General features: G+C 39.0%; 1 protein-coding gene across 3 annotated transcripts in view; it reads right to left on the bottom strand.

Moving 5' to 3' along the window:
• Window positions 1-264: 264 nt before the first annotated feature.
• The window catches only part of PPP1R21 (protein phosphatase 1 regulatory subunit 21), a 60,772-nt gene continuing 45,409 nt past the window's right edge, over window positions 265-15,627 (bottom strand). Inside the window, exons 16-21 of one of the 3 annotated variants that reach the window (XM_060117662.1) lie at window positions 14,062-14,304; window positions 8,132-8,164; window positions 6,862-6,978; window positions 4,455-4,553; window positions 3,316-3,444; window positions 266-1,052 (exon numbers count right to left, since the gene is read on the bottom strand). In XM_060117662.1, the coding sequence (XP_059973645.1) occupies window positions 1,023-1,052; window positions 3,316-3,444; window positions 4,455-4,553; window positions 6,862-6,978; window positions 8,132-8,164; window positions 14,062-14,304 (651 nt within the window). In that variant the 3' untranslated portion in view covers window positions 266-1,022. Of the gene's footprint in view, window positions 1,053-3,315; window positions 3,445-4,454; window positions 4,554-6,861; window positions 6,979-8,131; window positions 8,165-14,061; window positions 14,305-15,627 lie in introns of all 3 variants that reach the window. The other 2 variants (XM_060117664.1, XM_060117663.1) reach the window with 2 other exon arrangements.

Raw genomic sequence — 15,627 nt, 5'->3', positions numbered from 1 at the left:
TAGTCTGGGGACTTGGACCTGGAGTGAAATGGGCATGTGCAGGAAACTCAGAGGAAAGGAGCAATATATTTAGAGACTTGGGGATGGAGGTGCTGAGAGAAATTTCACCCCTGAAATATACATGGAAATGACACAATGTTTATGAAAGAAACCAAGAGGAGCCTGAAAGGGCTCAGGGTCCTTGCTTGAAGCATGGTTACAAGTACCTTGGGAGGTACTCAAAGACTTAATAAAGGATTAACTGTGTGATTATTCCAATTTGGGGGATTAGAAAGATTATATCAAAATCAATTGGGATTTGGTAATTTTGTGAAGCTTACTTTAATAAGTTTTAGTTTCCTTCATCAGATTTTCATAGAGAGACTGAAAGTTTGATATAAGTACGAATTTATTGACATCAATTTCCTTAAGCTATTATTCCAACACAGGGAGGGTACTGAAGAGCTGAAGACAATGATAATAAACCCACAAGATCTGAAGTTTTCAAGGCCCACTCCCTCCAGAACAGAGAGAGAGAGAGAGCGAGCAGGAGAGAGGGACGGAGAGAGAGAGAGAATGAACAAGTCTTCAAAAAGAATTGGAGACTGCTTTCAATTATAGCAAGAATGACAGTTTGACAATTTAAGCATTTTATCCAGAAACACATACCTATTCCACAGATACCAAATTGATTACCATATCACTGAGTTTGAAAATATACAAAATATTTGTTGTTCTTACATACTGAAATTAAAGCCTAATTTTAAAAAGTGCACAGTAAAAACAGCATAAGGAAACCTACAATATCCATGGTATGTGTACTGTTTTCCGTTTTACTGTCAACATTAAATTCTGGATTTACCTTACTGGTTACAAATATATTTTAAATACTTCAAGGCCATTTACAACACTGACTACTTTACTAGGTCCAACAACACTCCAGCTTCCTGAAGGCGGCCAGCCCTGGACGTGGAGTCTTGGCCCCGCAGCTCCGCGCAGCAGTAGCAGCTCTGCAAAGAAGTCACCAACCAGCTCTCTGTAAACTATCGACTCTTGTTCTTTTTAGAATTCCCCTGTGCAAAGAAAAATATCAACAATAAGAACACCAACCCCTAGAAAAATCATTCACGCAGTTTAGACACCAAGCTCTCTGGAAGCCATATTTCACTGTGGAAAATTTTAGTTTCCAAGAGGGAGAACAGCTGATAACCTTGCATCGCCAACTTTTATACAGGAATCACAGAGCGGTTTGTTACTTTTAACTCTTCCCACTTCCTCCATGAACCTTATTCCCCTGGGGTCTGAGGACAGGCAATAAAGAAAGAAAAGAAAGCTATCTTGGATTTATCAAACCTCAAATATTCATTTTGTTCCAAAGACAATGTAGTTTATGATTTCATAAAGCTGATAAAAACTTTTAGCCTGAACATATTCCTTTGCTGTTGAAATAAACACCTTTTAAAGGGTCTTAATAGGTACTAATTTTGAACATGTGCCAACTAACACCCCAATGATAATGATTACTGTCAAGGGGAAGATCAGATACCAGTTGAGAACAAGTTAGAGAGAAGATGTCTTAACTTATTCCCAATTCCCTCACATATGGAGATTTGGACTTTCCACTTTTATGTAACTTTTCTTCTTTCTGGAGAGGTTCAAATTCCTACATTTAACTATTACATATAAATTTTTTTTCATTAAGTAGGAAATGATTGCAGAACACGAACATTAAGAGCAAGATCATAGCAAACAAATGGTTTCAGGACGTTTACTTGGTATCCAATGGAGACCACGTCAACTCAGTCATAAGGTGATGCTATAGCAATTTAAATGACTAATAAATGGGGGAGGTGTGCAAAATATAGGAACCACAGGATGATCAAAGAAAGATTAACAACAGAAACTACAAAGTGAAGAAGGATCTCTAACTCAGTGTATTATTAATGACAGATATTCCAAGGACTAGATTAAAAAGTTCTAAGAGGGCTTAAAACTCCTCTCACTTCTAAAGTGGCTGCAATACAATTACCTTTGGGACAATGAGCTTTGCTATACCCCACAATAACCCTTCTCAATTCAGAACCGAATGCCTTCTGCAGCTCTGAGGTCTGAAAACTTTCCCTATAATCACTGCTACTTTTTTTCAAATGTTAGGTGCTAAAGCAGGCTTTCTCCTACTACTCCCACTAACACATGTGCTTTCTACGTGAGTCAGCTATTGCCCTGATGGAATATCAAGAGGATAAAGGGTTAAAGGAGGCATTCTTCAAGAGGAGCAACATTCCACCCTCTACCTCCAAGCTAAAGTTCCTGAAGCACAAGTAACTGGAGAACCTGAATCAGAACCACACTGGCTGGTTACAGTCATCACAAGATGTCCCAGAAAAGCATCACAGACATTCTCTGAAGCAGCCAGAGGCCAAACAATAACACGAAACTACACTGAGAAGCAAAATTACATAATGCAGATTCTAGTGCATTAACATGATACATTTTCCAAGGCGATACCAACTGAGCTGGATGCTGCTCTGTACCACCAACTGGCAGATGCTAAAATGAAGCTATGGTTTGTTCACCTCTATGTCTTCCCCAGTGCCAGCATACAGCAGGAACTCAATACATGCCTGCTAGATCAGTAAGGGGCAGTAGTGGATTTCAAAGAGCACAGGCTGGAGACAAGCTGCTGGTGGCAGAGTATTGTCTGAGTTACCAAAATATGCCAAGCATCTGAGATGATGCATGAAACCAACTCTCTGGCCTCTTGAAGCTTACCTTTCATGGTAAGAGTATATACATTATGATACAACAAAGAGACATGATACATGGATATGCCTTTCAACACAAAAACATTACCAATATCTACTGACTCCAGCCTGGACAAGCAGAGGCTTTATGGGAAATGAAATCTAAGAAGTTTTTGGAATTAAAAGGACAAGCCCGTCCTAGGTTATATGAATATGTATGAGAATAATTTGCTAAAGAAGGTTACTCTTCAACAGCACCATTTTAGATTCACATAGATAGAGTAATCCCCATCATAAACCCCCCAAGAATCCTCCCAACTAACAGAACAGTAGCAGAAATGCCCAAAATGCCCAAAATGCCAAAAAGCAATGGTCACAGTGTTAGGGCCTCAGAGGTCAGACCTCCTCTCAACCTATAACTCAATCAAAGAATCTTCATTCTACTTTCAAGATAAGAAGACAAGTGAAATGATTTATAAACACTTCAGATCTCTTAACCTTTTGTTCCTGAAACACACAGCAATGAAATACCTTGCATTAAATATATTAAATATTAAATATTACACTGCAGAGAGACCCCTTCCTCCCCTACCTTACTAGACATCTTTAGTGTGTCAATCTCTTCTCTCTGTTTAGATAGTGTCTCGTTCATGCTGCACAGGTGGTCGCTCATCATACTTAACTGATCCTCATAACTCCTCTTGGTAGTTGTCAGCTCATCCTAAATGGCCAGGGAAAAAAGAAAAGAGAAAGCAAAACCCCACTAGTCATACTACTCGAAAGCTTTTTTAATTTAGGAAAAAAAATGTTTGAAAAGTAACCTATCAAGATGACCTATCTGATCAATTAATATGAAGGTTAAGCCACAGGCCTAACAAGAGAGCAAAGTTAAAAGAAACAGGGCAGAGGTTTTTCTCAGCCTTCAAAATATGTTCGGAATTTCTTTGCAAAAATGAAAACGTTTCCTTCTATGCCAGGTATAAAGATGTCACAAAAAACACAAGAGGGCTATACAATCTTTCTCAATTCTCTTAGGTTTTCTTGAACCTTCGGTGAGGTGGGGAAGGTGATCTCTGGCACATTCCCACTAACCCACACCTTGACGGCCCACTGCCCTCAGGGCAGGGCCCTCCCTGGAAGAAGCACCTTCCTCTCTCTTTCCAGCTCTCTTTGACCTTTTAAAATCTAATCCTGTGCTCCTAGCTAATCTGATAAACGAACTTGAAACCAGGAGGAAGTGCATGAATTATTTCTTTGCCTGTATCACTTCTATATTTAATAGGGGCTTTCTGGAAGCTAGGCTTTAAAACAAAGCAGTGAGTAAGGAGGAATATTTTGCAGCCCTACCTTTCAGCTTACATCAGTTTTATGAAACAGTAAAGAGAAGGAACAGAGTCACATGAACAGAACAAGCCTCCCGCCCACCATGACAAGGATTAACTGGGAGGAGGAGGAAAAGGAAGGACTTTGGGTAAATAAGTACTATTCAAAGAAATGCTGACTACAAAACTACTTACAATTAAAATCAAGTCAGAGCAATAAATAATACAACTACTTCTTGCCTGACATAAATGAGATGTTACTTTAAAATGAGTTAGAAATAAAATGGTTAGAAAAATGTTATGTCTAGAGGTTAAATGCCACCATTTGAGAAAGGAAATGCTGATTTTTTTGGCCCAAGAACTTTCAATGAAAAAACATACTAACACTGCTTAGGTAGCATGAACTCACCTGAAGTCTGCTGATGTTCTGACTGGCTACTTTCATCTCTTCTGCCAGTGCCTCTTTAGACTTTTCAGCCAAGGCCAGTCTTTTAGAGAGTGCTCGGCACTGTTAAATCAGGAAACATTCAATTATCCCAGGGACCATTTCCCCAAACCAAATTTACTTCAGGGAAGGTTACTAGAAAACAATCCCCCAAACCGAAAGTACTTCCTCCCTTCCTTCCACAAATATCTACAGGCCTTGTACCACACACTGGAGCACACAAAAGAAAGATGTGGTCCTTGCTCTCATCATTTTAATAAGGGAAAAAAAGTCTACTAACCCAAGCTGATTGATGTTTTTTCTTAGCTCTAGCCTGATGACCAGTGGCTACAAAACCACCAGAAGGGGCTTCCCTGGTGGCGCAGTGGTTGAGAGTCCGCCTGCCGATACAGGGGACACGGGTTCGTGCCCTGGTCCGGGAAGATCCCACATGCTGCGGAGCGGCATGGCCGCTGGGCCTGCACGTCCGGAGCCTGTGCTCCACAGCGGCAGAGGCTACAGCAGTGAGAGGCCGGCGTGCCACAGAAAAAAAAACCACCAGAAGTTTCTACATTTACCCAGGATTCATTTACACCCACACTGGACGAGAAGGGAAGTGGTTATTTCAAAAGTGATCAATGACATCATGCAATATGAATCCTAAGATACTTTTCTTGTGTTTTAAGTACTTTACTGGAGACCATGTCACAGGAACAATAAAAGCTTTACAGCCCCATTCCACAGATGAAAAAAAAAAGTGAGTGCAGGACTTCAAAGATCCCATTTGCTTTCCTTGGGGACTTTAACCAAGGCTATCCAGAGACAGAGTAGACCAAGAAGTAAAAGAAAAATTCTATTTCATACTATTGTTCAAAGACGGCGTGCAATTAAAAGGATCACTAAATTTTCTGATAAACCATGAGACTGACAAGGAGGATCTGTTAAGACATGTTCGAATGTTATGTCAACATCAGACGCTCAGACTGACCATTCCAGTAAAGTAGTAAAGAGGGTTACCGCTTCCTGTTTACAGACAAGGAAAAACTAGAACAATTTAAAAATTCTTGTGTCACAATTGTGCTGAAAGAATTTACTAAGATAAGCAAATCTCTTGGAAATAAAACAGCCTCAGAAACTCCCCGGTTACTCATTTCATTCCTCACAAGAGAATTTCAGGAAAGTTCCGCCAATCAAATCAACCACCCTCCTTTAACCACACCTCTATCTGTGTGCTCAGCACTGAACCTGAAAAAGAGGAAAAGAGTTTTGCAAAGCACGGGTCCTCATGAGGATGACAATCAAGTCTAAGAGAGTAATTCAGAAGGCAGTTAGGGATCCAAACCAGGCCACCATGATGTGCTGCATGCACTGAGTGGCTGGGATGGTAAGCACTGCAGCAGTTCTATGGTGAGTTGTCCAGCTTGCCGCCCTCCCCGTTTTCTACAGCTCAAGAGCTATCACTACTGATCACCTTATCAAACAGGTATGCATCACTAAGCTAGGCACATCATTTATTTCAGCGGGAGAAAAGAAGCAAAGCCCCCCTCCACTCCTAGCAACTGGATTCCTATCAACTCTTCTCCGTCTCTGTAAAACAGGAGAAAATCACAAAGTCGCATCCCAGTGAAGGGTGTTATCTTTCCTTTGTCAATTTCCTTAACAGTTTAAAGCATTATAATTCTCCATCTAACATCCATAACTAACCTTTTAATAAAAAGTTTCCCATCAGAGACCTTACAGGTATTCTTATATACTGAGCGATATCCATTCTATCTTATCATTTGTTTCTCACTCTTTGATATCTGTAATTTCTTCCTTCATTTTCTCCCCTTCTTATCAATGAATTTGTATAATTTTATTATCTTGCATAGTGTTTTTCTAATCCTCTTAAGAAAATGAATTATTTGGTGAGGGAAGAAGGAAATGTAACAAAAAGAAAGATTTTGTATTTTTTAAAGGTTGAAAGAGGTTACATTTTGCATTTTATCATTTACAAAAACTGATTTCCACAAGTTGCCATTTAGAAACTAGAGAGTATTTAAAAAAAAAAAGAACCAGGCATACTTTGCTTTGAATTTCCCTAAATGAAAATTCCTTGACCTATGAATGTTACCTGCCTATAACTCTCTAAAACAAGATTATAATTATAATCTATAATTATAATGCTCCAAAACATGCTACATAACCATAAGAAAGGCTACCTGTTATATTCACTGCAATAAAGATTTTTGGTTGGTATGTGGACCAATCTATACGAACTCTAACCAAATCCATATTGTGAACACACAGACTCTGACCTCTCTCTTCTAGTGAACAGTAGGAGGCCAGGACAGTGACCTAATTCCTGAAGGGGTTAGAAAAATCCACCTGATCCAATTAACTCTCCACTCACCTCAGCATAAAAATGCACTGACTTGCTATCAGCCAGCTGCAGCTGAGACGTCAGTTCCACTATCCTTGCCATGTAGTGATTTCTAATTAAGTCTTCCCGAGATTCCACATCTGGAGCCTAAACAGAGCACACATAACTCAATAAATAAATGCCAGTGGAACGAAGCAGTTCTGAGAGAGAGGAAAAAAAAATTAATATCACTTTAGCAAAAAAAAAAAAAAAAGACATTTCCTACATTTTCCTTTGAAATTTGATGGGAAATCATAGTTTTCCCAACCCTCGGAGAAACTTCAGACAGGTCAGGTAAATATATATTGCAAATTTCTTTTATTCAGCACCCTGCCTGTCTCACAATGAAGCTGAGGCTTCAAGAGAACAAAGCAGAAGTGAAGTCCTGGGAGGCCCACCACCCATGGGGCCATGTCTCTCCACTCAGTTTTTATTTGCCACACACCTAACTTTCAAAATCTCAATCTGTCTGACTCCTATGTCCTCCTCTAACTGGAAGAGAACAGGTGAAAGGGGAGCACTGATTGGAACTCCTAAAAATCTGAACATTCTTCTTTCCCCCAAATTATCTTTAAAAAGCTCTAATACTCTTAAACATACTAACAAATTAAACTATTTCTATAATGAACAATTTATGGCCCTTGTCCCAGACTAGTTTTCTACTAGTTACTCTAGCAATGACACACCACTCAGTTTAGTTTAAAAATATATGCAGAAGTTCAAGGTTACCTAAAGTATAAGGCTAATAAGGAAATCAAAGAACTTACTTGAACTATATTTACCAGTTTACCATACTGACTGGAAAACTGAGTGACTTCAGTGCTCTTTTAATGGTTATTTGTGAGCTTACATCTTGTAATATTTCAAAACTAAAATGTGCAAACCTATCTGACAAGCCAAATCTGACCTGGGTTCAGTCACTTGAGGGCTGAAAAGAACTACCAAGCCCACTGATGGTCAAGGCCCTGAAAAGCCCTGCTTTGCCAGCCAGCCCACTGGGAGGGTAATGGCTCGTAGCCTCCTGCCACATGCCAGCGAGCTTGTCAAACTGCCAAGTCAAGTCATTCAAGGAGGCAATTACAGACAGGCTGTAATTTATTGGTGACAGTTAAAACTGACCCAGAGAGAAAAGCAACATGGATCCACATTTGCTAGAATTGTCAGAAACGCAATTAGATGAAGCTGACTTTTGCCGGATTTTGTCAACAAACATGTGGCAAGATGTTTACTAACAAACAACATGATGTTAAACACACATTACCTCACTGTCAGACGTCCTGGTTAAAATCCCAATCTAGAACATAAGGGAAAAAAGCTTTAGAACAGACTGCTTACACTTCAAACGCAATAGCTTAAACACTTGTAATGTTTTTCTCTTCTTGGTTCACACTGTTTCAAAGCACACTTGCGGAAATTCCCTGGCAGTCCAGTGGTTAAGACTCAGAGCTTTCACTGCTGTGGGCCTGGGGTTCAATTCCTGGTTGGGAAACTAAGATCCCACAGGCTACATGGCACAGCCAAAATAATAAAATAAAAAAATAAAATAAGCAACATTTAAAAAAAACAAAATGAACAAACAAAACAACAACAGCAACAAAAAACCAAGCACACTAGCAGTGGAGTTCTAGACGATTACCCTCAAATCAAACATCTTTCAACACAAAGAAGCTGGACCTACAGATAAGTAACCACAGTCATGATTTCTGTCATGAGGCAGTAATGGATAGTGACCATCACTATTTCCTCTATCAGAATGCTGTTAGCCGTTTTCACTGAAACCCAACAAATTGTCTGGGAAGAGAGAAAGGAAGAACAGTTTTTAACTCCTCTTGTCATTGCTACGCTTATTTCCAAAGCAGCGGCCAAGTAGACCTAAAGACAGTTGCATGGTGACCATAATAACTAAACATTCCAAACGCAAAACACAAATAGCAAACGCTCTGGCTGAAAGGTCAAAAGGATAAAGAAGAAATATCATTATGACATTAATAAGTATTAATTTCAGATTTAAACTAATGAAAAAGTATATGTATTATAGACATATTGAAGTGCTGCCAGGTTTTTTAAAGCTTGCTTTTGTGGATTCAGAGTTCAAAAACAGATAGTAGTCATGGTTCTTGAATTCATTTTATTGTTCAAAGTGGAAGGGCATGTGCTTAAGCTCAGTAAGTTAAGGAAACTACTGGAAACTCAGTTTTGATGGATTCTGTTAATCAGAGATGACACCCAACAAACAGTTTTCATGGATTCTAAATAATATCCTCAAGACTACTACTCTGAACTGTGAGCAGCATATGAATGTTATGCCCACCTAGCTGTAAAAGGATCTTTTTATAAGACCTTTTTTTATAGAGGAGCCATAATTTTCTACACACTAAAGCAGGAATAGCAATTAGCCTTTCAGTGAAAAACCGTTTACAGTAACACACTCATCATTTTAATTTTATACAGTCAAATATGAGTACATTTGGTAAAATAAACCACAAGCATGGGATTTACCCCTTATCCCCTTTACTCCTGGGTTATGGTTTGAGAATGTGGTACAGCGCACAGTCCTGAAAAGGAGGGGAATCATATAACTTCAAGAAAAAGTTACAAAATTTATAATTTCAACATTTTCTCATATGCCGCTGATGAGAGTTTAAACTAATACAGTCCTTTGAGAAAATAATTTGGCAATAAAGATCAAGGAACTTAAAAACATTCATGCCTTTTGACCCAATAACTCTAACCCTGAGAATATACCCCCAAAGAAATCATCTGGATGCAGAAAGAATCTTATGCATAAAAATGAGATGTTATTTAAAATAATAAAAATTATAACCAATGTCATAGGTAAACTAAGGTATATTCTATATAGAATACTGTGGAATCAATAACTAAGTTTACATAGAGTTTCTAGTAACAAGATAAATGTTTGTGTATTAATGTTATGCTAAAAGATTTTAAATTTTATATAGTATAATGTCAACCAAGTATGAAATTTTGTAGAAAAAAATGTTAACCGTGGTTGTTGGGTATTCAGGAAAATGTCAACATTTTTTTCTTCTTTTACTCTTCTGTATTTTAAAATTATCTACAATGTACATGTATTGTTTTTATACTTGAAATATATATATTTTAAAAATCTGTGAATTTAAGCAGTGTTTTTTTTGTTTTTTTTTTTTGCGGTACGCAGGCCTCTCACTGTTGTGGCCTCTCCCGTTGCAGAGCACAAGCTCCGGACGCGCAGGCTCAGCGGCCATGGCTCACGGGCCTAGCCGCTCCGCGGCATGTGGGATCTTCCCAGACCGGGGCATGAACCCGTATCCCCTGCATCGGCAGGCGGACTCTCAACCACTGCGCCACCAGGGAAGCCCTAAGCAGTGCATTTTAATTTCAGCAAAAAAAAAAAAAAAAGGAAACTTGTAGTTTTCTGTGCTTTTTCTTTCTTGAGGTTACCGTTATCTTTTTTTTTTTTTGGCTGCGTTGTGTCTTCTTTGCTGCGCGTGGGCTTTCTCTAGTTGTGGCGAGCGGGGGCTACTCTTCATCGTGGTGGCTTCTCTTGTTGCGGAGCATGGGCTCTAGGTATGCGGGCCTCAGTAGTTGTGGCATGTGGGCTTAGTAGTTGTGGCTCACGGGCTCAGTAGTTGTGGCTCGCGGGCTCTAGAACGCAGGCTCAGTAGTTGTGGCGCACGGGCTTAGTTGCTCCATGGCGTGTGGGATCTTCCCAGACCAGGGATTGAACCTGTGGTCCCTGCATTGGCAGGCAGATTCTTAACCACTGTGCCACCAGGGAAGTCCCTATCTTTTATTACAATAATTAACAGGGGGCTGAATGTTCAAATTACAGTCCTAGATATGTTAATGAAACATAATAAGCATTTAACTTTTGCAATGCTAAAGGGTTAGAAATAAGAAGTTTCTATCTGATGTAACTTTTTCAGCCCCAAAGTGCCTGAACCAAAGGAATCTTCTGGGGACTTGTGAGTTTCCTTTGTTAATCAATTAACTTTAAAATGGGCACAGACTTTGCTCCAACACCCAAGAGGAAGACAGCAGAAGAAGACAAACACACTTAGTTCACTTAACTTCACTTAACTTCACTTAAGGCAGGATGGGAGGTTGCGGGGGTGGGGTGATAAAAAGAAAGGCTGAAAAGGAAACATCAGGGAAGGCAAAAAAAAAAAAAAGCCTCCCTTTTTCTCTCTATTGTCTCCAGGTTATTTTTGGCAGGAATCTGCCACCTGCAGAAGAGAAAGAGAGTTATGTGGGGAGATCCTTCTCTCAGCCTGAAATACTCTTCTCCTGCCTTGGCCTCCTGCTCATTTATGAAACCCACCCATGTTACCTCCTTTGTGATGTCCTCCTCAAGCCCTCCAGGCGACTTCTCTGTGATCTCCCAGCACTCTGGACAGATGTCTATACAGGCTCTCATTCCATTAGACTGAAAGCAACCAAGGGACGGGAATAGATTCACCGTATAGACTAGACTGTGAAAAATGCAAGGAGGCCAACCAGGTCTTGGTTCTCTGATCCTGACTGTCAAAGACAATGCCCAAAACTGGGGTTCATGGAAAACGTGGCAACTCAACTGTACCTTAATGATGGGAAGAGTTTTGAATTCAAGAAAGTCGAGGAGTTGGAAGGCAAAGTATTTGCGTATGTAGGTGATAGGAGTTATGAATAAATAGGCATCCAGGCAAAAGAAACAGCTTGAACAATGACAGGGAAGCAAAAACACAAAAAACATTATCAGGAAAGAGAGCTTGGTTTGAGTTTGTACAGGGAAATACTGAAGAAAGGTAGTTTGGAATAGGTGTTCACAGACCTTGAATGCCAAACTAATGAGTGGACTATATCCTACAGATGATAGGGAGCCACTAAAAGTCTAGATGCAATAGAGTGCATAATCAGTAACATACTCTAGGAAAATTACTCTGCTAGCACCTTATGAAGTGGGTGGGAGGAAAGAGATCCTTAACAGATGCAGACAGAAATAGCACACACATGCTAACCAGACAGACAACTTAAAGTTACAGCAACTTCCAAACTCACCAAACCCAAATAAAGTCATCATCACTCACAGCCCAATAGTGTTTGGTACTAAAGGTTTCCCATGTCCCTGGAAATCTTTCTCACGTACATATGTAATAATAGTGTGCTCTCCTTTGAAAATGTTCAAATAAAAAGATAGTCCTCAACTTTCAGCAACTGACGTTAATGACTCAAATACACCAGTGTTGCCAACTTCCAGTACGTCAGAAAGGCAAGCCATAAACAAATACGTTTGTCCACTGATCTATTTTCTGACACCCATCAGACCACAAGGCCATGTTGATTAAAAGGACAGGGTGTGGGCCTAGATGTTCTGGGTCTGAACCCTAGATCCATCACTTACCAAGTGTGTGACTTCAGATGAGTTACTCTACCTTTCTGTAGCCCAGTTTCCTCAACTATAAAATGAAGATATGATAGTACCTGCGATCTCATAGGATCTGTGTGAGGACCGACTGAGTTAACACACTGAACAGTCCTTAGAACCGTGGCTGGCATATGACTACTGCAATTACTATCACTGGCATCAGTGCTCTCCCTGGTCTGCTCCCAGAGTTACTCCCTGACAGCACCAATTACTGTTAGTGCAAATGGGAGAAAACAGAAGAAGCAGATGCAGGGAAGCAGGGAGAGAAGACAGGAGAAAGAAGAAATCAGACCCAATGGAGAACAGTCTGACCTGATCAATCAGACAGACTCTGAAGGGAAGTCCAAAGATGAGTGCTGGCAGTGTTGCACTTCCCCAAATGGTACCCGGACTGATGTCAGAATTCTGCTCTGTTTGTTAAATGTTCTTCTAGGCAGTCATCTTCCCCTAACAGAGGCAATGTGCAACACCTGTGGCTGAGACTCAGCCTTGCCATCAGGGGTCACATAGAATCATCCAGTGAGCACAGCAGCCATTCAAATCGCTGCTCTCAGAAGTCTGCTTTATGTTTTTTACTTTTCTAAAACATTTTCATTCTTTTTTCCTCCCCTACATTTTATTATGAAAATTTTAAAACATATAGAAAAGTTGGAGAAAAAAGTATAATAATCATATGTAGCCACCATCTACATTCAGTAATTAACAATTTGCACATTTGCTTAATTTATCTGTGTGTGTATATATTTCCTGAACAATCTGAGAGCAAGTTGCAGATATGATGATACCTTACCCTGAGTACTTTAGCATTTATCTCCAAAAAATAAAGGTATTCTCCTAAATACTCAAAATATCATTATCACACCTAAGAAAACTAATAATAATCCACGTTTCTGACACTGTTGAGGTGCAGTGAGGTCTGTAGACATCTTGAAAATAGAAGTTAATTTGTATATATTACTATCAGGTATGCTCTGAATCAGATGCAAGGGAGATGTGAGAAGGATCATGACTTGCTGTTCAACAGCATCAGTGAGCTACAGGGGTAGCCTTAGGACAGGGCTGTCAAGAAGTGCCATGGCTCTCCTCAAATTTCTCAAAAAATGCAATGAAAATATATTTAATGAGATCCTTCTAATCTTGAGGGGTTTTTTTCCCTTCCCTTCCTGATTTCTCAGTTTCTAGATTTTCTAATTTTTTTTTAACAGTGGGCAGAAAAATATAATCAGAAAACTTTTCTCAATGTAACTGAATTTTATAATTCCAATAGAGATGTTTCTTCACCTTCTAAATCACTCCAATTAAATATAAGGCAAGAAATATAAAGTTGCAAAATAACTTGTCAGTATATTATCTTATGAAGTTTAGCTGACCTGATGGGTTTCTATATTATATGTATGTCATAAAGCTTTATACTACCTAGGAATATACCATGTAATTGGTTAAAAGTGGTATTTGTCGTCATTTCTATAAAAAGTTAGGCAGTTAGTCCTCTGTCAGAAACATAACCCCCATATCACCAATGTTGCAGGGGAGAAACAGAATCATGTTAAATTTGACTTACTATATCTTCTCCAAGAACACAGCCCTTACCATGGGGAAGTCTCACATGTAAAATCAAAGAGAATTTAATAAGGTTGCTTTTTGAAGGGGGCATCCCACTTACCAATCTGCTTTTTCTAGAGCACATGGATTATTCCTGTTATCAAGTGACATGTACTTTAGATGGTTAACACTGAACACTAAGATGGATCCCCACCAATTACCATTTAAAAAAAGAAGACACTTACCAAACTAGTGCTGTGAACGGGCTCCGGCACAGCCTTGGCAGACGCGTCTTCCTGGCCCGCAGCGGTCACCACGGCGGCCCCTTCCTGGGCTACCCCAACCGCCTGCCCACTACTTGTGCTCTTCAGTTTATCTGCAGTTCGCTGGTTTTCTTTCTCCAGCTTGATCTTAGCTAACTGTGCTTCCAACATCCAATGCTCTTTTTCCTGCTCCAGTTTAGAAATCTTCTCCAAACTCTGCTGAACCTTGAAAGCAACAGAGAGTTCTGCACCTTAGAGGATGATGCAGACAAAACTTACCAGCCAAAAAAAAATACTTTATGGAATGTAGACCAAAACTACTTCACAGGTGTGAAAACAAAAAAGCTTGATCCTGGAATAGGGAACATTTTATTAAACAGGATACAAAAAGCACAACCATAAATTGAGAAATTGAACTAGAATGAAATTTTTTAAATCTCTATTTATCACAAGGTATAATAAAGAGAGTAAACAGGAAAGCCACAAAGTGGTAGATGCATGTATCCAATAGTGGACTAATACCCATAACATATAAAGAACTTCTATAAATCAATGATAAAAAGATAGTCAACCCAATAGAGAAACAGGAGAAAAGAAGGCTTGAATAGGCACCTGAACGTTACTATAAACATAAAAAAGAAGGTATCCAATGTCACTATTAACCAAGGAAAAGCAATTTAAAAGCACCCAAATGAATAAAAACAAAACAAAACAAAACACCCAAATGACTAAAATGAAAGACAGAAAATACAAAGATGGACATGTTTATGGAGCAATTGGAACTATCATATAGTGCTTGGGGGAGTGGAATTTGGGATAAACACTTTGAAAACTGTTTGGCAGGATCTTTGAAAATTGAACTTGTATCCTATGACTTAGCAATTCTACTTCTAAGTATACGCCCAAGAGAAAAACATGCATGTTTATCAAAAGACAAGTATAAGAATGCCCTTAGCAGTCCTATAATAGTCAAACACTTGAAAACTACCCAAATAGTCATAAGCTGTAAGAATGGATAAACAAATTATGGATTTTCACATGACAGAATACTCAACAAGAATGAAAATGGACCAATTACAACTACATATAACATGGATGAATATTATAAATATAATGTTGAACAAAAGAAGCCAGATCTGAAAGAGATGCTACGTAATTCTCATTTAATATAAAGTTCAGTATCAGGCAACAGAACAAAGAACGCAGGATAATGGTTACCTCTGGGGAAAGAGGAGAGTAGTAACTGGAAAGGGGCATGAGGAAGGTTTCTGAGGTCCTAGCAATCTTTTTTTTACAGGTATATACCTTACATGAAGAAATATTCTTTTTTAAAAATTTTATCTAGCTACCAGTTACATTAATGTGTTTACTTGTGAAAATTCACTGAAATATATTAATAATTTATATACTTTTCTTTAAGTATGTTATACTTCAATAAGAAGTTTTTAAAAAGCTAATTTTCAAGGCAAATGAAAGCTTGAGAATTAAATAAAAATAAAAACAATCTTAGAGTGAATTCCAAATGCTTTACCAGCTATCATCATTGAA

The sequence above is a fragment of the Mesoplodon densirostris genome, chromosome 14 (genome assembly GCF_025265405.1).
Source record: "Mesoplodon densirostris isolate mMesDen1 chromosome 14, mMesDen1 primary haplotype, whole genome shotgun sequence".
NCBI lineage: Eukaryota > Metazoa > Chordata > Mammalia > Artiodactyla > Ziphiidae > Mesoplodon > Mesoplodon densirostris.
This window is presented reverse-complemented; position numbering and strand designations above follow the sequence as displayed.